Source organism: Mustelus asterias, chromosome 20, assembly GCF_964213995.1.
Source record: "Mustelus asterias chromosome 20, sMusAst1.hap1.1, whole genome shotgun sequence".
NCBI classification, from domain to species: domain Eukaryota; kingdom Metazoa; phylum Chordata; class Chondrichthyes; order Carcharhiniformes; family Triakidae; genus Mustelus; species Mustelus asterias.
Genome location: NC_135820.1, coordinates 53,394,925 through 53,420,868, shown reverse-complemented (window position 1 = coordinate 53,420,868; position 25,944 = coordinate 53,394,925). Strand labels below are relative to the sequence as shown.

At 45.3% G+C, this 25,944-nt stretch overlaps 1 protein-coding gene across 1 annotated transcript in view; it reads right to left on the bottom strand.

Moving 5' to 3' along the window:
* Positions 1–25,944, bottom strand: part of samd10a (sterile alpha motif domain containing 10a) — an 80,965-nt gene that overhangs the window by 13,626 nt on the left and 41,395 nt on the right. Inside the window, exon 3 of the mRNA XM_078236069.1 lies at positions 14,665–14,833. Within this exon, the coding sequence (XP_078092195.1) occupies positions 14,665–14,833 (169 nt within the window). The remainder of the gene's footprint in view (positions 1–14,664; positions 14,834–25,944) is intronic.

Genomic DNA, 25,944 nt, shown 5'->3' with positions numbered 1-25,944 from the left:
GATATTCACCATGCTGAGTGTTGGCTGGCTTTGTGTGTCTCTGGCTCCTTTATCTGACTGTATAGCTTGGCTAGATATTTCGTGCACCTTGTCATGATGATGTTTGGTACACACTCTTGGTTGGTTAGACTGCTGTACCTACCTCTCTGACCTCTGTTGTTGGCTGCTCATGATGTGAACCGTTGCTTTGGTATTTGCTTTCGACCCTGTCATAGTCAATCAGCAAGCAGCAGGGTAGAGATCAGATGTATCGTTCTTAGCCTCCCAGTGAACATTGTCTGTACATTCTTTTATCTTCAAATAAAGAACCCGCATTATTGTCTCACCAATCCTCATGAATGATTTGGATGTTTACTTACTTATTTGCGGAAGGATATATTGGCCTTGGAGGGAGTGCAGAGAAGGTTCACCAGGTTGATACCAGAGATGAGGGGTGTTGATTATGAGGAGAGACTGAGCAGATTGGGTTTGTACGCGTTGGAATTTAGAAGGCTGAGGGGGGATCTTATGGAGACCTATAAGATAATGAAGGGACTGGATAGGGTAGAGGTGGAGAGTCTCTTTCCACTTAGAAAGGAAGCTAGAACTAGAGGGCACAGCCTCAAAATAAAGGGGGGTCAGTTTAGGACAGAGTTGAGGAGGAACTTCTTCTCTCAGAGGGTGGTGAATCCCTGGAATTCTCTGCCCACTGAAGTGCTGGAGGCTACCTCGTTGAATATGTTTAAATCACGGATAGATGGATTCCTGATCGGTAAGGGAATTAGGGGTTATGGGGATCAGGCGGGTAAGTGGAACTGATCCACTTCAGATCAGCCATGATCTTATTGAATGGCGGGGCAGGCTCGAGGGACTAGATGGCCTACTCCTGTTCCTATTTCTTATGTTCTTATGTTCTTAAGAGAAGACTGTTGTAACGTAGGAAATGGAGGTAGCCAGCCAGTTTACCACAGCTGGCCCCTATAAAGAGAATCGGTTTGCGGTGATCTTGTTTGAGAGATAAATATTGGTCAGGACACAATGAATTGGCTTTTATTCCATGCTAATCCCATCAAAAGCTGAAAATGAGTGTCTAATGGCTTTGCCCTAAATAGGCTGCCTCTCTGTAATAGCCATGGTTCAATTGTATCACTCTAGCCTCTGAATCATAAAGTTGTGGGTTCAAGTTCTATTCCAGAGATTGAGCACAAAAATCTAGGCAGACACTCCAGGATAGCACCTAGAGACAGCTGCACTGTTGAAATTGCTGTCTTTTTGGATGAGATGTTAAATCAAGGTTCTGACAAGACAATAGTTTATAGAGAATATCTGACATTAGTCACCAGTCAAACAAGACACAATCTAAATGCCAACTTAGATCCAAATAGTTTATATCCCAATTTTAAGAGATAACCAATCTGTAGTTGACAGCAGCTTGGGTTGATATATTGTATATTCTTACAATAATAAGTACTGCTTGACTGAAGCAAAACTGAAGAGAAGGGTAAACACATGTGGGGGGTTGAGGGGGGGTGACGATCTTACCAAAAAAATTCTAATTGCTGAATGAGCGTGGAAACGGGAGAAAATCGTGCCCATTTTTTGGGTGAGGAACCAGTCACATTCATATGGTATTTAGTTGAGAAAAAAAAAAGGCCAGATGTGATTATTGCCAGCAGGAGGAGGGAGCGGAGCCTATTCTCATTGAGAAGCCAGCTGTTGACCATTAGGGACACATTCCAATGCGCAGGCGCCCTGCTCTCCCAGTGCACTGTATACACTATGTGTACTCCTGTCAACTACCCCCCCCCCCCGTCCCAGACATCGCCCCCTAAACTCCCCTCCAGCCGATCACCCCTCACCCCTGATGCAGAGTTCCCACTTCCCTCCAACCCTACAGAGCTCCCTGCTCCATCTCACCCCATCATGGCCCTTACCTCCCTTCAGCCCTTCTCCCATCAGGCCCTGACCCACATCAGGCCCTGCCCCCTTCCATTTGCCAGGGTGCCCAATGGGCAGTGCCAGCCTGGCACTGCCCAAGGGTCACTGCCCAATCCTGCCTCTGACCACCTGGGGGGGGGCTTCAATCAAGTCTGTTGCTATCAGCGAGGCCATCATGTCTGTTTCCCATTGGTGGGGACCATGCATGATCCTCATCAATGAGGACCTTGACCAGCAAGCAAGAAAGGTCAAGTGAGCCTGAATGATAGTGTCCAGGGACTCACTAATTACATTTAAATTAGGTTTTGAATATTGAAATCGACTCCCCACAATTTCGCTGGCAGAATAGGGCTGGTAACATCGCAAGAGGCGAAAAACCAGGTGTGAACCCAATTATCCCTCTTGCCCAATCTTACTGGCCTGCCACACCGTTTGACTGGCGTGACGAGCCGGTAAGATCGCCCCCATGAATTTGCTAGAAAGAGGTGCATACTGGTTGTATTTAAACTGAAATTTTAGAATTGCTGTGAGGCCTTTAACAGTTAATGTACAACTCTGGAATCAGTGCCCGACACAACTTTGAGGCTGAATTGTGTGAGGCAACATGGTAGTCTATCCAACTCCAGTGTAGTGTCAGACTTGGTGTTAAAAAGTGAGGAAAGAAGTTCAAAAGGAAAGGCTCTCTTGGAACCCCTCCAAAGTGTTGTATAACCACCCAGAGTTTATTCAAATATCTAGGAAGTCTGGAAACCTAGACTGTCAAAACATTTTGAATTATACGAGAGGAGAATTCTACATAGGCACATCAATCACACATCCACGAGACACTCTCCTGAGTAGAGAATTGAAACCAGTCAAGAATCCACCTACAGCATAAATGCACGCTTGGAGAGCTATGTAGATTGATGCTGGATTTCTACTGCTGTGTCACTAATTTCACATAGAAAGGACTTGTTATACTCTGAGGGATAATAATCACCTATCAGATGACAATGTAATGGACTGAGTAAGGATTTTCTAAATGGGATGTCATCTCTTGGGAGAGAAACAAATAATATGTTATATTGACCTGAAAAACCTACAGCATGTTGGGGAAAAAATAATAATATGTAACAAGTGTTTTATAATTTATGGATATAATTTAGTAATTTGAAAAAGCCCAGATAATGTATTTTTCATTTGCTGATAGGAAATAATTTCTGTTAAATATATTTTATTTTCATTTCCATTTTTCTGATTGAAGTTCAGTGAGCATTGGAACATGTGGATGCAATGAAGTATTCAAAATATAATCAGCATAGAATAAACATCTAGACCTGTACAATGTCGAACTTATACGAGCACAAAGGTCATTTAGATTTATATGTAGAATGGCAGGGGATTAAGGATTTTATCCTTGGTCTATGCTGAATTAGCTAGACTTCTGATAGGATACTATAGTTAACATTACCATTCAGAGGATAATAATAAGAAATTCTCCAGAAATACAGATGAGTAAAGTCAGATGGCCATCTAACTCCTCTATGTAGACAGGTCAGATGAATTTAACTCGATGTGGAATCTACTAATCAATATTTCTGACACATGTTTGATTTATTAATGTCACATGTATTGGGATACAGTAAAAAATATTGTTTCTTGTGTGTTAAACAGACAAAACATACCCTTCAAAGAGTACCTAGGAGAGAAAGGAGAGGGTGCAGAATATAGTGTTGCAGTCACAGATAGGGTGTAGAGAAAAATCAGCTTAGTATTTGGTAGGTCCATTCAAACGTCTGATGGCATCAGCGAAGAAACTGTTCTTGATTCAGCTGATATGTGTTCTCAGACATTTGTATCACTTTCCCGATGGAAGGGGGAGGAGAGCATGCCCTTAATTATGCTGGCTGCTTTTCCGAGGCTGTGGGAAGTGTAGACGGAGTCAATGGATGGGAGGCTGGTTTGCGTACATTTAATCTTTTCAAATTTAGAAATGTCATCATCTCCTTGACCCAATGCAAATGGGAGACTGGAGACTTCCAATTGAATAGAATAAATCAACGTGCAAGCAATGGGGCTAAGACCAAAGCATTTGACTGGTGATAATCTACCCATCTCGTCAGAGATTCAAGTTTTAAAGTTTATTTATTAGTGTCACAATTAGGCTTACATTAACACTGCAATGAAGGTACTGTGAAAATCCCCTAGTCGCCACACTGCGGCGCCTGTTCAGGTACATTGAGGGATAATTTAGCATGGCCCATCCATCTAACCAGCATGTCTTTCGGACTGTAGGAGGAAACCAGAGCACCCGGAGGAAACCCACGCAGACATGGAGAGGACGTGCAGACTCCGCACAGACAGTGACCCAAGGCCGGAATTGAACCCGCGTCCCTGGTGCTATGAGGCAGCAGTGGTAACCACTGTGCCACCAGTACCCCCAAAATACCAATAACTGGGTTAATATCAACAAGTTTGTCAAACATGTATGAAAAATATTGAGAACCCAGAGGACCAGAAAGTAGCCAGACTTGGACATGATATTACTTGGACAAGATATACATAAAAATATATTAAACAGTGTTGCAAGAGCTAAATGACATCTTGCACAGACAGCATCCAGTTCAAAGTACATCCTAGCGAGGCTAGCTATCGAAAGAAAGAGTCAGTGAAGAACATTGAATTGAAGCAGACCTCTTGTCAAAATCAAAGCAGTGACGAATTCACTGTGAAAAGAATCGACCGCCATGGACTGCCAGAAAATTTGAGTCTCCCTCCCAAACTCCCTTAATGTCGGTCAAAGATGAGCTAAAGATTTTTTTGGATAATGTCATAAACGTATGAAACAGAGCCCTTGAAAATGGGATTAACAGTTAAACAAAGATCAATGAGAGTGTCAGGAGTTGGAGAAGGAAGGGAAACAAAATGTTTACTGGAGAAACTGCAAATCTTTCGGTATCTTAAAAAAAATGAGATTTGGAAGCACCATGCTCCCCTACTAGATAATCAAAAGAAGCAAACGTACCTCAGAGCTTGGGTGGAATTTTCCCGCTTTGTCTGCCATAGGAATCGTAGCGACACGGGACAGGTATGTGCAAAGGTCCATTGACCTTGGGCGGGATTTTCTGATCTTAGGACGAGTGTGGCCGGAAAATTCCGGCAAAGGCCTTAAGATTCCAAACCAAATCTCGGCCAAAGGTGGATCACGGAATCAATTAGAGAAGGTGGAGCAAAATGAATTTGAATGCATAGGAGCAAAAGGAAGAGCAGATTTCAATCCAAAGTGGTTTCTGAATTGGGACCATATTTTAAGAGAGCACAATGCAATGCTATTTTGTGTATAGTGATTCATAGCATTCAGTAACTGTGAACATAATAAGGAAGCAGGAGAGACAAGGAGGCAACAGTAATGTTCCATAGTTGTCCAAACAAGAGTATCATTGCCTCAAAATGGTGAACACAATGGATAAGCTTATGAATATTGGCAGACCAATAGTAACGCAAAACATTTGGCGGAGTAAGGTTTCTTTGGAGTTTTGGGCTGGAATTCTCCGACTGTTCACGTCCCACTGCCACTGCCAGCGAGAACAGAGAATTTTCATCCTCGGCCAGATCTCCATTCGGTGCAGCAGGACTGGAGAATCCCAGCTGTGGGTGAGATAGGAAAATCCGGCCTTTGGTCTTTCCAAAAAGATTTTACAAATTCGAGGATGTTGTATATTCCAAATATAAGAGGAAATCAACTGGTCAATAGATGTTTTAAAAAAGGAATTTTAAAAATAAAATTAGGAAGAGTCTGAAATAAATATAAAAATTTAGAGAAAATCATCATTTTGACAGAATTGATGTCAAGCAGTAGGTTCAGTGCTGACCAATGAACAAAGTCTTGCTTTGTGCATCCTAACAGAGGTTTGAAATCAAACATAAAAAGATCATTGAAATCACGTGTCACAGATATTCCCAAGTAAGTAAAATTATCAGAAGCTAAATTAAAGGGGAAAAGTCAAATGATAGACCGACTGTAGCAGAATTATTCAGAAAAAGCAAACATTTTCAAGATTTAGTTTGTAGCCTGAAAACTTACCAATCTGGAACAGAGTGTCAAGAACACTGGGTATTGACACAAAAGAATCAGATATGTACAACAAAAGACCATTGGTATAAGGAGAGACCTTCTGACATAAACCAGCCCTGTTAATTCCAATGACATCCTTATTAGATCAAAGGGGCACGGCAAGTCGTTCAATAGCAATATCAAAAAGAAATGGGGATAAAAGACAGGTCTGTCTGCTGCCTCTGTGAATGGGGAAAACAGGCAGAGTATGAAAGATGAGTCTGGACTGAAGCTACATGTGATAAATATCAAATTTTAATCCATGAGATCAAAACTGGACCAAAACCAAATTGTTTGAAGATTTTCAATAAATAGTCTCATTCTATACAGTCAAATGCACTTTCAGCATCTAATGAAATTATAACTTCTGAAGAGGAGAAGGAGTCTTGGAGTAAATAATATTAAATAATCTTCTTAAGTTGGAGAACTTGACTGTCAACTCTTATTAGAGCCAGATTGATCAGGAGAGACAATAGATGGCAAAATGGGCTTCAAACGGAGGGCAAGAGCTCTGGCTAGTACCTTGTAATTAGTGTTTAACAGAGAAAGAGGGTGATAGGAGCTGCACATAATGGGTCCTCACACTCTTCAGCAATAGTGAGATGTTTGCCTGATTTAAAGTAAAAGGAAGATTACCATGAGAAAGCGATTCTGAGAAGACTCAGCTAAACAGGGGAGATAAACAGGAGGAGATTTTCTTTATTAAAGTCAACAGAAAAACTGTCAGATCCTGGAGCCTTACAGCTTGAAAGCTTGATCGATTTTTAGAGTTGAAAGGGGATTATATAATGCCAATCTATTAATAGGGCTTAAGGTTGGAATATCAAAAATTGAACGAAAACTAGAATTGTCTGCCGCCTCGGAAGAATGCAGGGTAGAATAGATCGTTTATACACTTGGGATCTTGTGTATAAGTACCAGATTCAGTGGGAATTTCCACGATCAGATTAGAGGTCACTGACTTGCAAAGTTGGTGAGAAATAATTTTATTGACTCTACTGCGGGGACGTTTGGATATAGAATGATCACTAACACATTGGTTTACAATTTCATGTTTTGAATAAATTATAATTCTTAGATCTCTGCTGAGCAATGTGAGTCAATGATAAGAATCATAGAATAGAATCATAGAATCCCTGCAGTTCAGAAGGGAGCCATTCAGCTCATCAAGCCTACACCAACAACAATCCCACCAAGGCCCTATTCCCATAACCCCATTTATTTACTCTGCTAATCTCCCTGGCGTTGACTGTGGGAGGAAACCTGAGCACCCAGAGAAAACCCATGCAGACATGGGAACAATGTGCAAACTCCACCCAGACAGTCACCCGAGGCCAGAATTGAATCCAGGTCCCTGGCGCTGTGAGGCAGCAGTGCTAACCACTTTGCCACCATGCCACCCTCAGGAAACCATAAGGAAAAAATCCTTATCATACTAAATAACCTACCTGTCCCTTAAAAATTTGTTTCAAATTGCATTTACATCAGTTGTTCCCGACTGTTCCTGCGTACTTGATAACTGATATTAACACACTCTTTGAGTGACCTGAAAACGCTGACACATTCCCAGCATCTTCTCTGAATACCGCCAAACAACTGTCCAAAAAAATCACAGTCATTGTGGAATGTCTATTATAAAAGTTAGTGTAAAAGATTAGAAAGATCACAAACATAAATTTAGGAGATATAGACTCTGCCCTTTTACTATATCCAAATCTAACTGCCTCTTGGATGATGGAGAACTTTTGCTTACTATTATAAAACGTTAGGAATTATTGACCATTCATTTACCAAGGATTTGGGGATGATGATGGGGACTCAAATAGATGTAAAATACTCTTCAGAGTTCTACACTACCACTGCTGAGCTAAAGATAAATTTAAATGTTCATAAGCCAAAGATTGGAGATGTGTGGTAAAAATAAGTGAACTGCTTCGTAGAAGTGTTAATGCTCATGGTCCACTTCGACCAGAGATATTAAGAGTCTGGACTTTGTCAGGATAGCCCTGTTCATTTTGAGAATAATAGAAGATAACAAGATAATAGGAGTCCAAAGATGTGTGGGTTAGCTTGATTAGCCGTGCAAAATTGCCCCTTAGTGTCAAGGGGACTAGTAGGGTAAATATGTTGGGTTACGGGGATAAGGCCTGGGTGGGATTGTTGTCGGTGCAGGCTCGATGGGCTGAATTGCCTCCTCCTGCACTATAGGGATTCTATCATTCTATGAACATGGAACAATGTGGTACTGTTTGTTATATTTCTCAGGTATTCAAGGGAAAGTGAAGTTAATGAAGGAAGCAAAATTCAATTACAGCTGTTAATTTGTACATTCATTTGCTTTCTATAAAATTAAGCTGCTGAATAATTTGCATCTGGCCTCATTTCGTTGAAGTGCTTTCAGCCTACTTATTGAAAGATTAAAAATTTGACTTCAATTGAAATAATATTTAGGAGAGGTGTAGGATGGCTGACTGATCCAATATCATTCTTTGCAATATTGACATAAGTCAAAATTATTCCACTCTTTAATTGTGGGTTTGTGTGAAAGTTGCAATATCCAGTTCACAAAGGTAATACTATGGTTATGCCCCAGGATATAACACCACATGATTAGATATCAAGTGTTGGGGAACAATCCTGATCATCAGATACTTAGACCATTTATTGGAGTGACTAGCACTGCTGAACCCAGGCAGAATTTTACGAGAATGATTCTAAGTGTCCAGCTAGGGTGAAAATGGGACAGTTGCAGATCCATTTTTTGGGCAGGTTTTTATGCCCAATCTTGTGCACATAGTGCATGAAAAAATCAGCTAGATAATTTCTAGCTGCTACAGGCAGTGGGCGGGGCTTAATTCACCAGCTAGCAGCAGAGGAAGCTATTGCACATGCTCAGACCTCTGTGTCTGCACATACGCAATAGCAAAAGCAGAGGAAGCTATTGCACATGTGCAGACCTATGATGCTGCACACGTGTAATAGCAACAGCAGACGTCTGATTGAGAGAAAGAGAGCTGCCAGGCATCTGCTGTGCCCCATAAGCCCCACCCATTCAGGCCCCACCCCCATAGGACCCGCCCTCATAGGCCTGCCACTGGCACTTGCCCGGTGAGCAGTCACAAGGCGCATGACAGGCATTACTGAGGTGGCAGGCTGCCACTGCCAGGCAGGCACTTCCCAAGAGGCACACCCTTTGTGCTCAGCCTCCCCATGGGGCCTCGATGGCCTCTGGTTCTACTGGCGAGGGCAGTACAACTGTTCTCCTTCATAGGGAGCAGGTGTTTTCCTTGCCAGAAAGCACTTCTCCCGGTGAGGCCAAAAAGGCAAGTGAGCCCGGACGATTGAGCACCGGGTTCACTAAACACATGCAAATCTTCATTTAAATAAATTTAAATACATCATTCAGCCTCTTGCCAGAAGACCATGAGAGCTGAGAAATCGGGCGTGATCGGGAGGCCGGCAGTGCAGGGCCACTGTGCATGTGCTGATCTCGGAACTGACAGATCAGTGCATGCGCAGTGACCTGCTCAGTGTGCTGATTTCAGCCTCTCCAGCGGGAATAGGCCCTGCCCCATGAAATTTAAGGATATTCATGCTGGTGGCTTCTGCAGTGGACAGAGTGTGGGAGATTTTTCTCTGAACTCCCACTGAAAAAACCAACGTGAATTTTTTCAGTTTTCACGCAACGTCGACAGTTAGAATTTTTGGGGGGGAATTCCGCTCCATGTATTTACCCTGCTAGTGCTCCTGACACAATTTAGCTTGGCCAATCCACCTAACCTGCACATCTTTGAACTGTGGGAGGAAACCAGAGCACCCAGAGGAAACTCTCACAGACATGGGGAGAATGTGCAGACTCCACACAGACAGTGACCCAAGGCCAGAATTGAACCCGGGTCCCTGATGCTGTGAGGCAGCAGTGCTACCCATTGTGCCACCATGCCACCCCTAAAATGATAGCAGCACTAGCTGCAGCCCCTTACAGAGGAAAAAAAATATGGAAAGGACGTATAGAACTTGAAGACACAAAGCAGAGGCAGGAAAACAAGCTGAAGCTTCGAGGTAGATGTGCTCATGCTGTAACGGACTCAGAAAAACTAGAAATGCTGACTAAAATGCACAAAGCGATTAAAGAAAGGAAAAGTTCTAATGAAAGGTCATCAACCTGATGTGATAATTTTATTCCTCTCACCACAAATGCTACCTGACCTGTTTAGTATTTCCAGCATTTTCTGTTTTTATTCAGGAAAAGTAACAGTTTAATGTCAATTTTAGAACTTAAATTTTGTCCTCTTTGCTGCTCAACATCATACACTCTGGTTATGTTACAATTATAGTATAATTGCCAATCTTAGGTCAGTAGCACCAATATGCATAGACAGTCTGCACTAGCAGCTTTTTGCTGCCTGGCTGTAAGTCTAAGTCCTGTGACTGGAAGGGAAGGATCAGTCATATTTATTGCAGCTGAAGGAATGGGTCTCCAGGCCCAAGAATGAAGAACGTTTCACACTCTAGCCATGTACGTCATCCGAATCCCTTAAGTGTTTAAGTTGAAGAGTTGACATTTAAAGCCTAACCCCAAGGTTTATTTATCATTTTCTTGGATGATGCACAAAAATACTGAGCTGTGTGGATTTGGAAAAGGTGAATGCGAGTAGAATGGTCTTAAATAAAAGGTGGAAAAATTAAATTGTTAAGTGTTTAGCAGTGGATTAGAAACAGATCAAGAATTTTCTTGCCTAAAGGCAAAGAACTTTTACATCTACACCAGAACGTAAATTGAGTACTATACTGTGAACATCATGGCAAAGGTGATTATGATAATAAACCTTTCATCAGATCAACCATCTTTGAAAGGAAGTTACATGATTAGCAACATTTCCCGTTCTGTTCAATTTGGGAAAAATCCAATAAGAAAAAGTAGTGTTGGGCTTTAAAAGGCAATACCATATAACAGTGATTTAGAACATAAAAGAATGGTGCATTACACTGTAACTTCAGTACTGTTGAAGCAATTTCTGCTTCACAGCAACATTAGAATAACCGTCAAGCCTGGTTGCAGAGACAATGCATAATTGCATTACTTGTGCACTTCTACATGATTTAAAAATATATTCCCACTATGGTGGTAAATGCACAGAAAATTGGAACTGCTGTTGTTCTTAAAAGGTTATTGTTCATTTTTTAAGCAAACAGACATTTCTCACACAGTTCTGTAGATGTCCAAGTTCCCTGGAGAAAAAACATAGAACTATCTTCTTGGAGAATAGTGAATGCAACTCCACTATTCAAAAAGGAACAGAGACAGAAAGCAGGAAACTACAGGCCAGTTAGCTTAACATCGATCATGGGGAAAACGTTAAAAGCAATTATTAAAGCTGTCATAGCAGGGCACTTAGACAAATTCAGACAGAGTCGACATGGTTTTGTGAAAGGGAAATCAGATGTAACCAATTTATTGGAGAAGTAACATGTGCTGCGGATTAAGGAGGACAAGAAAGCATTTGGAAAGGTGAAATGTCAACGGTTATTGCAGAAAATAGAAGTGCATGGTGTATGGGGTAACATATTAGATGGAAGATTAGCTAGCTAACAGGAAACAGAGATTTGGTATAAATGGGTCTTTTTTCTGATGGGCAGCATGTGATGAGTGGTGTGTCACAGGGATCTGTCTGTGCTGGAGCCTCAGCCTTTTTTTATTTGTTCATAGGATGTCGGCATCACTGGCTGAGCCAGCATTTAATACCAATCCCTGAGGACATTGCTGTGGATCTGGAGTCACATGCAGGCCAGACCACATTAGTGAACCAGACAGCTTTTTTAAAAAACAAATTAACAATGGTTTCATGGTCATCATTATACTTTTAATTCCAGACTTTTATTGAATTCAAATGTCACCATCTGCCATGGCGGCATTTGAACCTGGGCCCCCAGAGGATTACCTTGGGTCCCTGGATCACAAATTCAGTGACAACACCACTATGCCACTGCTTCCCCATACACTTTTTTTTTACAATGTATGTAAATGACTTGGACGAAGGAACCAAAGATATGGTTGATAAATCTGCTGATGACACAAAGGGAGGTAGGAAAGTAAGTTGCGCAGAGGACATAAGGAGGTTTCAAAGCGATATAAATAGGTTAAGTGAGTGAGCAAAAATCTGGCAAACGGAGTACAATGTGGGAAAATGTAATATTGCCCATTTTGGCAGGAGGAAAAGAAAAGATCTAAATAATCTAAAAGGCAAGAAATTGCAGAGCTCTGAGGTGCAGAGAAATCTGGCTGTCCTAGCCCATAAATTTCAAAAGGCTAGTATTCAGGTACATCAAGTAATGAAGAAAGCAAATAGAATGTTATTTAATGTGGGGGAAATTGAATACAAATGTAAGGAGGAAATGCTTCAGTTATAAACTGCATTGGTGAGACCATATCAGGAGTACTGTGTACAGACAGTATTAGTTTCCTTATTTAAGTAAGGATGTCAATGTTTTGGAAGCAGTTCAGAGAAAGTTTACTGGATTAATACCTGAAATGAGGAAAAGTTGGATAGGCTAGGCCAGGCTTATATCCACTGGAGTTTAGAAGAGTAAGAGGTGACTTGACTGAAACTTATAAGCTCCTGAAGAATCTTAGCAGGATGGATGTGGAGAGGATGTTTCCTCTTGTGGGAAAATCTAGAACTAGGAGTCATTGTTTAAAAATAAGAAGTCGCCCATTTAATACAGAGTTGAGGAGAAATTATTTCTCTCAGAGGGCCGTAAGCCTTTGGAACTCTTTTCCTCAAAAGTGAAAGCAGAGTTTGTGAGTTTATTTTAAGATAGAGGTAGATAGGTTCTTGATAAGCAAGGGGGTGAAAGGTTATTGGTGGTAGGCGGGAATGTGGAGTTGAGGTTATAATCAAATCAGCCACTATCTTACTGAATGGTGGAGCAGGCCCGAGGGGCCAAGTGGCCTATTCCCGCTCCTAATTCATATATTCCTATATATGTGCTCATGAAAGAGTTAAGCTGAGGTTGGTGGAAATTTTGGGAATCCAAGTCTCTGTACAGAAAGCAATGCAGGAGATGAGTACTGGAGTGAAAGTAAGCTGCTATATCTATAGATCAAGGTAGCAAATGAGAAAAAATGGCTCACTGGATTAAGAAAAGCAGATTTAACTAAAATGTGCCCACTATAAAGGAAATAATATCTGCAACATTTGTGAACCAGCAGCTCAATTCACAGCATTTTTGCTCTATCAGCAAAGCAGCCTGGAAGTAATTTTTATGCTTTTTATGTGAATGAGTATGCCACATTCACTTGAGTCATATCTACCTTTTCCTTTCCATTTAAATATTATCCATATAAAGCTATTTTTCTGAACTCTAATATTTGAGGACATTTTTGAAGAGTTTAGTAATTTTGTTACAGATTATTGAATTCCTTGCCCACAAAATAAGGATTGCAGGGTTGGTCAAGTGATTAAACCAGGAGTGGGGGAAGAGGGGTCAATCGGGGAACTGTGGGGTTGTTCTCGGTGAGGAGAATGGGGTTCTAGCAGAGGGGAGGAGTGTCAATTGGGGGCAGAAAAGGAGAAGTCAATCCTGCGAATAGAAAGTTGGTCAGTAGGGGTGGGTGCCAATCGATGTGAGTGGAAATCGGGAGGCTTTAGTGGAGGCGGCGGTGGGGGGGGGGGGGGGGGGGTTGAGGCAAGGGGGATTGGCGACCTCGGGAGTGTTTGAAGGCCTGGGTTGGAGTGATTAGAGACATGGGCAGGGGCAAGAATGAGAGGCTGGGGATGGGTGGATTGGAGGCCTGCGGGTTGATCAGAAGACAGAAGACAGGGGATGCTATGGAGTTGGAAGGCTTAGGCAAAGGCTGGAGGCATTGCTGGGGGGGGCGGAAGTGGGGAGGCTGGGATTGGAGGTCTCATGGGAAAGATTGAGCTGGGGAATGGAGTTGTTGTTTCCAATCATGGAGCTTTCTCAGGCAGGCAGAATAGATTCAATAGGTGGCTGTGAAGGCACTTGCTTCTTGAATCTGGCAAGCCTTTATCTTTGTAACTGGATTTTGTGTCTCTGTGCACTGTTTGAGAGCACATTTCCACTCCATCTGACAAAGGAGCAGCGCTCCGAAAGCTTATGGTATTTGCTACCAAATAAACCTGTTGGACTTTAACCTGGTGTTGTGAGACTTCTTACTGTGTTCACCCGAGTCCAACGCCGGCATCTCCACATCAAGCCTTTATCTGAACAGAGGCCTGGGTGAAACCTGGCTACCCACTGTTAAAGTTGAAAAGCTGAATGGTAGTGAAGTTCACAGCGTCAGCATAATATTTAAAATGTCAATCCACCTCCTTGGATCAGGTGGTCGCTCACTTACCTTTTCCCCAATAGTTAAAGTGGAAGTGAATGGGTTGGAGTCTGGTTTAGGTCTGTATTCTCATTTCTCACATTTTACACACACTCATTCAACCCAAATCACACCCCCGCCCCCCGCCCCACCACCCTCCCCACCCCCCCCCCACCCCACCACCCTCCCCACACCCCCACCCCCCCCCCCCCCCCCCCCCCCCCCCCCCCACCTCCCCACATGTCCAGTTTCAGAAAATATGCTGATAAGGAACCTGTAACACAAATCAGTCTCTTGTTACAATCAGTTTCTGTTCAGGTACCTGTTATAGCATGGTGCGAGAAAGCCTCGACGTAGGTGAGATAATTATGTGGACAGTGTTTCTTTAGCCATTTGCAAACGTCTTGCTGAGTCCACAGAACCACAGGCTTAGTGTGTCTTGTGAACGTTGGACTTGTGTGAAAATTGCAGTATCCATCATTGGATCCGATCTGCAAAATAAAATGAAACACACAAAATGATTCTGGAAAAATTACCCTTGGGTTTAAACTATGCCACATAAATGTGGCAAACCTTGCATGACCCACCCCAGGCACAGTGCCTTGTGTGAGCAAGTGTGCGGGTACTGGGTTTGGAGGTCGATGTGCCCAGTTTGCAGCACACCTAATTCTACAGTGATTAAAAATCAGCAAAACTGTAAATCAGACAGACATGCTCCCCACAACCTATTTCTTTCAGGTAATGCTGAGTCAATGTCTGCCATTTGTGCTATACGACAGGCAGACAAATTGGAAAACAATGAAGAAACTCATATCCAATATTAAAATACCGCAGCAGAGTGATGGAGTTAGATTGCATTTTGATTAGAATATGAGAAATGTTTGATCTTTGGCTAAATTAAAATCCACGCTTCGATTAATATTTTTTTCTTTTGCAATATGCATTTTAATATACATGTTGTGTTGGTAATGAAAATTTGAAAACTAAATCAAACTTCATCTTTCAACAACTGTATTCGTAATACGGCAACGAGCAATCCTTTCTGACAATTCAATCCGCCGCAGCTTAAAGGCTTTTTACTCACCGGCAATTTATTTCACTGTTCCAAACCACTTCAGAAATTCTCCCAGTAATCTCTACCTTTCCTTAGTGCAGTAAAATAAATCCCTAGTTCTATCTTGACAGGTGGGGCACACTTCATGCATGGCCCGATAAACTGATTTGACAAAATTCAATCACAATGCCTCCACTGTTCTGTTTGACAAAACCGAGTAACCTAGAGCAAGCTTAATACTTGAACACAAATGCAAATCCCACAAATTCTCATCTATATAAAGACCATTACACACTTCTTATGAGTCAAGTTAACCACATTTTCTTACTGTGGTTATAATATTAATTTGAGATTTAAATATTGATAGCAATTCATTAAATTTCTACTGCACTTATAGTTTATTATTAATAAAACTTTATTGATAAAAAAAAGTTGGTTAAAGTGTTCAGCATAGGGAATCCTCTGACAATCTGCTGAGGCAGTGCTTCATTTACCTCAGCTGTTGAGAGTTGTCACTAATATAAAGTCAGGTTTGTAACAGAATCCCCAGAGGTAACAGCTTGTGATCTTTTTTGTCAATTTGTTCCTTAGGGTGCATGTTTTACCACAGTATCAAATGCACATTAATTTTCCTGTCAGTTTTATTTTACTCTCTCCTCTATTTTCTTACTTGAGTTCCTTCTGGTCTTGCCTTGGTTGATTTGTTTTGATGTAATGACCACTCTCATCACTCTGATTGCAGGACATCATATGGCGCACTCGTTGAAAAACCAGTTAATTCCCAGAAATCACATACTAATCCAAAATGAGAGGAGAAAAGCTGCAGTATTTGTAAAATGAACAAACCAGCATTCACAGAGCATCTTGTGTTCTCCCATAAACATCTGAAAACGTTACAATGCACAAGTAATATTGCTATGTCGGTAAACTCAGTGGGTATTTTGGACTCAGCAAGATCACAAAACAACAAGATGAATGTGTAGCTAAATTATGCGACTGTGTACATAAGAACATAAGAACTAGGAGCAGGAGTAGGCCTTCTGGCCCCTCGAGCCTGCTCTGCCATTCAATAAGTTCATGGCTGATCTTTTCGTGGACTCAACTCCACGTACCTCCCGAGGTTAACATAGAATCATTGGCCATGATTTAGAGAACTACCTTTAAGAATATCAATATTAAACATCTTTCTGAACAAGCAAACAGTGCATTGACTTAATGGGCCCTATTTTACCATTTTGATTCTAAGTGTTGGGCGGACTTGAAACTGGGAGTGTTTCAGATCCGAATTTTAGACCCGTTCTTAGGTGCCCCCATACGCACTCTGACTGAAAAAATATCAGCAATTTCAAATCGCGCTGCAGAAGCCTGTGGGTGGGGCTTAACGCGCCCGAAATCCTGCAGCTCAAATCGTCACCTCCAACTGCGCACGCACAGAAAGAAAATTGATAGAATGCGGCTCCCTTGCCACATCGCTCCTGGGTCAGATGATGCCTCCCCCTGGCCCCCACAGACATTGCCCCATCTCCCCAACATTATTGACCTCCTTATCCCCCCCAGACCTATCGTGGGCCCCTTCCCCCTCACTGATCACAGGCAGGGTGGCAGCGGACCCTTCCTTCCCCCTCACTGATCACAGGCAGATTGGCAGCAGACCCCCTCTTCCCCCACCCCCCACAGATCTCAAACAGAGAGCCATCGTATGTTTGGCACTTACTTCCTCACTAGCTGGAGTGCCCAAATTGGACTTTTGTAGAGCATGTCTGTTTTGCGCTGATTCTGGATGGGCGAACGCGGTGGTAAAGGGGGAAATGCTGGTAAGGTTGGGCGTGCAGCCCATTAAGTCAATTTATATGCATGCAAATGCATTCAAATGGCCATCGGCCCGTTTCAGGCGCGGTCCTGATCGCAACCATTTTTGGGTCTTGGTAAAGGGGGAACCGGCGCGGAGACGGGCACGGTTCATGCTACTCACCTCACATCCGACTTTACTAAGTTTTTGCGCCCGAACCTGATGGTAAAATTGGGTCCAACGTTTGATCCAAAGAATGGTGGCTCAACCTTACCAGCTCACCGCGCACTTTGATCAGCATGACAAGACGGGAAAATTGTCTGAGAGGCTGGCATGGATTGGATTGCTATTTTCCCAGCCACCATTTTCTTGGCTAAAAAGGGCACAAAGCTTATTAGCATCAGAGTGCCTGGGTTACCATCTCATCAGCGAGTTCGGAACAGACTGTTTCCCTGCCTTCTGGATGCTTTCCACCTTGCCGGTGAGACATCACGCCAGTGCAACTTGCTACTGGTCTCCATCAGCAGAGACCAGGTGCCATTATCACATCAGGGCGATCGGAGGCCATTGAAGCCCCTGGGACATAAGGGGCATGGCCAGGAACAGCACATCGGACAGTGCCCACCTGGCACACTGGCAGCATCAATCGGCACATTGGAAGTGCCAATTGGGCACTGTAAGTGTGCGTGGGCAGTGCCAAGGGGCTGAGGCCTGCGTGGGGATGAAGCCTGAATGGGGGCGGGCTATGCACAATGACAGTTGGGGGCGGCTATGCACAATGATGGGGGGGCTATGCACTATGATAGGGGGCTACGCACTATGATAGGGGGCTATGCAGTATGACCGGGGGTTATGCACTATGTTGGGGGGGTTATGCACTATGATGGGGAGGCTATACCCTATGACAGGGGGCTATGCACTATGATGGGGGGGGCTATGCACTATGATAGGGGGCTATGCACTATGATGGGGGGTTATGCACTATGACAGGGGGCTATGCACTACGATGGGGGGGTTATGCACTATGATGGGGAGGCTATGCACTATGATAGGGGGCTATGCACTATGATGGGGGGGTTATGCACTATGACAGGGGGCTATGCACTATGATGGGGGGGGCTATGCACTATGATGGGGAGGTTATGCACTATGATGGGGGGCTATGCACTATGATAGGGGGCTATGCAGTATGATGGGAGGCTATGCACTATGACAGGGGGCTACGCACTATGACGGGGGGCTATGCACTATGATGGGGGGGCTATGCACTATGATGGGGGGGCTATGCACTATGATGGGGAGGTTATGCACTATGATGGGGAGGCTATGCACTATGATAGGGGGCTATGCACTATGATGGGCGGCTATGCACTATGATGGGAGGGCTATGCACTATGACAGGGGGGCTATGCACTATGATGGGGGGGCTATGCACTATGATGGGGGGGCTATGCACTATGATGGGAGGCTATACACTATGATGGGGGGCTATGCACTATGACAGGGGCTATGCACTATGATGGGGAGGCTATACACTATGACAGGGGGCTTGCACTATGGTGGGGGGTGGTTATGCACTATGAGAGGGGGCTATGCACTGTAATGGAGGGGCTATGCACTATGATGGGGGGGGCTATGCACTATGATGGGGGGGGCTATGCACTATGATGGGGGGGGCTATGCGCAATGATGGGGGGGCTATGTACGATGATGGGGGACTATACACTATAATGGGGGGGCTATGCTCTATGATGGGGGGCGCTATGCTCTATGGTGGGGGGGCTATGCACTATGCTGGGGGGGCTATGTACTACGAAGGGGTGTCCATGCAGTATGACGGTTGCCCATGCACTGGGAGCCTATGTAGGGTGTGGAGGCGGGGTGTCATGCAGGGCTGGATCACAAAGGGGATCATGGAGGGCAGGGGGGAACATGGAAATATGTCGGGGGTCTGCCAGGGGACCCAACGGGAGGGCCCTGATGCCCCGATGCTAGCGACCTATGTTGGTGTGGGTGGAGAAAATGCCACCGACGAACGCAGAGGGCGGGGGGATGCGTCTGATGTCCGTGGAAGAATGTAGGAAGTGTCCCAGTTCACCGGCAGGTCGAGGTGCCCTGCAAAGTGGTGCCGAGCGCTCTGAAACCGGTTTTGCCGGCGTGTTTAGCCCTCCGCACCCACCCACCGTACCAGCACCAAGTTCCCAACAGTCAAACAAAGTGACAGAGTGTTGGAAGGTTGCAGTGTGGAGCTTGCCTCAAAGACCGGTGCAGAGGACTCCTGTTTTCTCATCGTTCTGACATTTAGAATTGCTTTGGGAAAATTCCCCCGGTATCTCCAGCAAAGCAGCTCTGCCTCAGTACTGCAGTGGAGTATCTGCTTGGATTATGTTCTTGAACAGGGGAAAGCTCAGAGACAACACTTTATGTCAAGAGCTGCAATATATATTTGGTAGGGAGATTTTTGTTTTTCTTCTTGAGTTCTCTATCCAAAGATAAGTCCAACCCACGGTACCATCACCTCTGCCATATGTAGGGCAAGGAGGCAGGTTCATTCCCAGTTGGAAAAGGGATCAAACCCAGTGCTGTTGACACCAATCTGATCTACACTGGCCATTCAGCCAACTGAGCCAACATGCCCTCCAAGGATTCCATGTTCCTATGGCAACATATACTTTTACATGCATGTAGCCTGGAGCCATGAATAGTTGTGCAAGGGTTTCAACTTCTTTCCATCACATGGCTAACCAGGAATTTCTCCCACTCTTACCACTTGCCATCGGCTCTGACGAAGGGTCATCCAGACTCGTAACGTTGGCTCTACTCTCTTTCCACAGATGCTGTCAGACCTGCTAAGATTTTCCAGCATTTTGCTTTTTTTGTTTCAGATTCCACCATCCGCAGTATTCTGCTTTTATATTTGCCATTGGCGTATGTTGGAAGGATTTACAAGTTGAAACTCTCAAACTGTTAGGCTGTGTTATGAATGCATCTTCCTTGGTCATCAAATCCTGGAGTGGCACTTGAACCCAGAGCAGGCAGGGGTGCTACCCAATGCACCACAAGGTCTCCTAGGCAAAAGTTAATTCCAAACTGGAGCATGTTTGGGTGGGACAGAAGAAAGGATGGATGCAAGCTGCCCAGGGTGCACACAGGCTATCAACAGATAAAGATTGGGCAGTTGGGGGGCTCTCTGCCAGATTACAGGTAAGTGACAGGGAAAAGATTGGGGGGAGGAGTGGGGTGGGTGCAGTTTGTGGAAGGATCTTGTGGAAACAAAGGAAAGTCTTTGGCAAGGAAGACTGTTTTTACCTGGAGGACATCTTATTTATTTTTTCGGTCCAGCTATCAAGCTATTGGCCCACTCACGATCCAGTTAAGATCTAATTGAGGACATGTCGACATTACAGGAATGCAATTAGCATGAGGCGTCTGGGTCAGGTGAACACATCAGCTGCTACTGTGGTGATTGTCTCTTTAAGGATCAATCTGTAGACTAAGGATCACATAACCCAGGGAACCAATCGGGGAGAAGGGTGGGAGGATCACCCTGGTAGCAGGAGTTGCAGTTCCAGAACAATCTCGGGAGCTGATTGCAGCCATGGGTCTGAATATAAACAGCGTTGTTGTTTTTCCCTAAACTGGTGATGCGCGATATAACTCACGAGGCTAGAGATGCTCGAGGAAATAAAGGCTTCGAGGTAATCCTGAAAACATTTCAACCAGTGGTCGAAGGTGTTGGAGGCGCCCACCGCACATGGGTCCAGCGTAAGCCGTTCGGGTTTAAGCATTTGCTCCATGCTCTCTGTATCGTTTTCTTTTTTTTTCAACGACGAGAGTTCAATTAGTAGTCAATTTTATTGACTACTACAATAGAGCTACCATATAATACACGATCCCAGACTGAAGGGTCCCAGACAGAGCAGTGACCTTTATACCTCTCCCAGGAGGCGGAGCCCGACTGGGATGTACCATAATAACTATATTACAGGTAGAACAGCCCAACCCTAACCCCAACAGTAACATGTAGAACAGCCCAACCCTAACCCCAACAGTAACATATATACAGACTCATAGTACTGGCCAGACCCTGGTGGTTCACCACAACTGGTGAACAAGAATTATCACAGCTACCAAAACCAGTGAAGCTAAAATCAAACACTGACAGAAACCGAGCAGGAAATGGAACTGTTAAATTTGAACCGCTCATTCAATCTGTTCCCACCCAACAGAAACAGTTAAAATGTCCTTATTATCTTTGTAACCCAATATAAATAATGCTGTGGACCGTAAGGATAGCATTTGCTTTCCTCTGTAGATACAGGTGATCATTGCTTCATGTTTGTCAAATTGCCTGCAGGATAAACAGCTTCTCTTAAATTCCCTTGATTCTAGGCTAGGATTTTCATCAACTTTCACGGGATTAACAACCTGACAGTTTGTTTCATGTCCTGCAACTTTGAATGCATTCATTAACCAATTGCCAAAGGATGGTATGTCTTTTGTATTTTAATATATTCCCTAGATGAGGCTTACGCGTTTCGAACTTCAGGAACAATGGACATTGGGAATTTTGTGTAAAAATACTTGCTTCATTAGCGTCCTATTGACAAATGTTCTTTCCTCACTTAATATGATGGCAAGAAGACAGCAATGAAGGTCTGGGAATAGAAAAGAACACAGGCCCCAGAAACAACGGATGGATGGTGTGCGCACAGGGCAGTCAATGTGGGAAATCATCGTATAAAATAGGCAAATCTATGCAGCCTTTCGAACCTTATAAATTTTTATGCTCTTGTCATGTGTAATGAATGTAACTGTAAGAGGGTACACAATAGGATAGGCTTGAAAACAATATGGCCATCAAAATAGCTCCAAAGAATCATAGAAGGAGGTCATTCGGCCCATCGAATCTGCACCGAACACAATTCCACCCAGGCCCTATTCCCGGACCCCTCATATTTACCCTGCTGATCCCCCTGACGCTGGGGTTAATTTAGCATAGCCAATCAACCTAACCCGCACATCTTTGGATGAGTTGAGCAATTTGGTTCATTTTGCAAAACTTGGAGCAGATTTTCCCAGCTCTGATTGTGATATTTGAATCACACAATATCATTCAGTTGTTCTTCAATTTGCCTGATTTGCTTGTCACACTTTTCATACCAAGGTACCTGACAGAGGGCGGGATTCTCTCACTCCCCTCACCGCGTGTTTCTCGGCAGCGGTATGCGGCCCGCCATTGGCCAGCGGCGGGATCTTCTGGTCCTGCCATTTTCAATGGGATTTCCCATTGACTTCACCCCATGCCACCAGGAAACCTACGGGGGGGCAGGGGCGGGGGGGGGGGGGGGGGGGGGCGGTGGGGGGGGGTGGTGGGGGGGGGGGGGGGCGGTGGGGGGGGGTGGTGGGGGGGGGTGGTGGGGGGGGGGGTGGGCGGTGGGGGGGGGGGTGGTGGGGGGGGAGGGGGGTGGTGGGGGGGGGAGGGGGGTGGTGGGGGGGGGAGGGGGGCGGTGGGGGGGGCGGTGGGGGGGGGAGGGGGGCGGTGGGGGGGGGAGGGGGGAGGGGGGCAGTGGGGGGGGCGGTGGGGGGGGGTGGGGGGGGGGGTGGGGGGGGGGGTGGGGGGGGCGGTGGGGGGGGCGGTGGGGGGGGCGGTGGGGGGGGGAGGGGGGGGAGGGGGGCAGTGGGGGGGGCGGTGGGGGGGGGGTGGGGGGGGCGGTGGGGGGGCGGTGGGGGGGGGGGCGGTGGTGGGGGGGGGGGGCGGTGGTGGGGGGGGGGGCGGTGGTGGGGGGGGGGGGCGGTGGTGGGGGGGGGGGCGGTGGTGGGGGGGGGGGGCGGTGGTGGGGGGGGGGGGGCGGTGGTGGGGGGGGGCGGTGGTGGGGGGGGAGGGGGCGGTGGGGGGGAGGGGGCGGTGGGGGGGGGGCGGTGGGGGGGGGGCGGTGGGGGGGGGGCGGTGGGGGGGGGGCGGTGGGCGGGGGGGCGGTGGGGGGGGGGGGGCGGTGGGGGGGGGGGCGGTGGGGGGGGGGGCGGTGGGGGGGTGGGCGGGGGGGGGGCGGTGGGGGGGTGGGCGGGGGGGGGGCGGTGGGGTGGGGGGGTGGGCGGGGGGGGGGGCGGTGGGGGGGGGGGGGGGCGGTGGGGGGGGGCGGCGGGGGGGCGGGGGTGTGCCATCAGTGGGACTGGGAAATCTCACCGGCGGGAAGGATGGGAAAATCCTGTCCAGAGTCTATGCCTGTGCAATGTTTGACAATGTAGGTAAAGAGGGAGATAAAAAAGAACAATATTGCTAATACAATTCAGTTCACAGGTTTCTGTTTGAGGGGAGAGCCCTGCCTGAGAGCCAGTGTCCTCTCGGAGTCTTTTTTATTCATTCATGGGACATGGGCATCGCTGGCTGGCCAGCATTTATTGCCCATCCCTAGTTGCCTTTGGAGAGCAGTTAAGAGTCAACCACATTACTGTGGCTCTAAAGGACATTAGTGAACCAGATGGGTTTTTCCGACAATTGACAGTGGTTTCATGGTGATCAGTAGATTCTTAATTCCAGATATTTTTTTGTTGAATTCAAATTCCACCATCTGCCATGGTGGATTTTGAACCCAGGTCCCCAGAACATTGCTGAGTTTCTGGATTAATAGTCTAGCGATAATACCACTAGGCCATTGCCTCCCCTTGTACAGGGGCGCTCAATATGGCGTTCTGCTGCCATCATTAAGAAAGCGGAGCAGCCTTGTGGCAGGGGGTCTTTGAATGTTACACTCACCTCGAAGTCCTGAGCAAAGTAAGGACTGATTGTTGCATGCCATTCAATTTCAAATTTGTTTCAGACGGGTGTGAATCCCAATTGGAATCCCAAGGCTGAAAGGTGGCACGTAATTCTGGCGAGTAGCATATTCAATGAGCATGAGTTGGTAATGAATGCAAATATCATTCCCATCACTGATCAGCGGGATACCCGACCCACCATAAACCCGCCATAGAAGAGGTGCCGGGAAATTGCAAACCATTTTCCTGCTGGCAAGTCTGATTTTTGGTCTCTCTCCAGATTTTCCATTCCCACCTGCCATTGAAACTCATCGCAGGCAGGACTGGAAAATTCCGCCCATAGTACCACAGTTAAATTCATTCCAAACGTAAATTGGGAAACTATTACAAGAGGATGAGTTTAATGAATTGGAATTCTGAATTGGAACCAATGCCTTCCCAAGAGGATGGATGGAGAGTAAATTTGTGAGAGGATTTCAAATAATAGGGAGAGTTTTGAGGTATCCTGAAAAATAAAAATGAATTGCAAAAATATAAGGATATGGCCACATTGAGAAACAGCAACAGATTAGTTGGGAAAACCAGTTTGGGAAATTTTTCCATAAGACACTTTGGCTGAAACAGAATCTATAATTATTTTATATAGGGTTGAAACAGTTGCTTGAAAAAAAGGAACAAATAGGGTATGGGGAGCAATCAGATTGGGGTTGGAATAGATGCTACATAAAATAAATCAGAATAGAACCAAGGTATTAAATGGCGTATAAATGTGCAGCAATATTCTGTCATTTTCTCTTCTTTCTGATCCATTATGATGCACTGACAAAACATGACATAGCCATTCTACACACATTCTTACAGTCAGGAGGGAAGTGATAGAATGGCTCTCCGCTTTCTACACTCCTTGATTGACCGCAACAGGTGTTTTAAGACAATACGCTTGTCAATTCAATGATTATTTAACCATTTAAGTGCTGTGACTGTGAAAGACACAAACAGGCAGCTTACTGGTATGTTTCTAAAATAAAAGAGTTGTATTTATTATGCTTAATACCCAGGCCGGAATGCTCCTATCCCACCCGCCACTGGAATTCTAGTGGACCATGTACAAAGAACAAAGAAAATTACAGCACAGGAACAGGCCCTTCGGCCCTCCAGGCCTGCACCGACCATGCTGCCCGACTTAACTAAAACCCCCTACGCTTCCGGGAACCATATCACTCTATTCCCGTCCTATTCATGTACTTGTCAAGATGCCCCTTAAAAGTCACTACTGTATCCGCTTCCACTATCTCCCCCGGCAACGAATTCCAGACACCCACTACACTCTATGTAAAAAATCTGCCTCGTACATCTCCTTTAAACCTTGCCCCTCGCACCTTAAACCTATGCCCCCTAGTAATTGACTCTTCCACCCTGGGAAAAAGATTCTGACTATCCACTCTGTCCATGCCTCTCATAATCGTGTAGACTTCAATCAGGTCTCCCCTCAACCTCCGTCGCTCCAGTGAGAACAAACCAAGTTTCTCCAACCTCTCCTCTTAGCTAATGCCCTCCATACCAGGCAACATCTTGGTAAATCTTTTCTGTACCCTTTCTAAAGCCTCCTTATCCTTCTGGTAGTGTGGCGACAGAATTGAACACTATATTCCAAGTGCGGCTTAACTAAGGTTCCCTTCCTCCCAGCTTTGACAAATGCTTCCTTTTTCTCTTTGACTAGGCTCACAGTATCTCTCGTTATCCAAGGTTCCCAAAACTTGCCATAATTATCCTTCATCCTTACAGGAATGTGCTGGTCCTGAATCCCTATCAACTTACACTTGAAAGCCTCCCACATGCCAGATGTTGATTTGCCCTCAAACATCTGCCCCCATTCTATATTCTTCAGTTCCTGCCTAATATTGTTGTAATTAGCCTTCCCCCAATTTAGCACCTTAACTTGAGGACTACACTTATCTTTATCCATCAGTGCCTCAAAGCTTACTGAACTGTGGTCACTG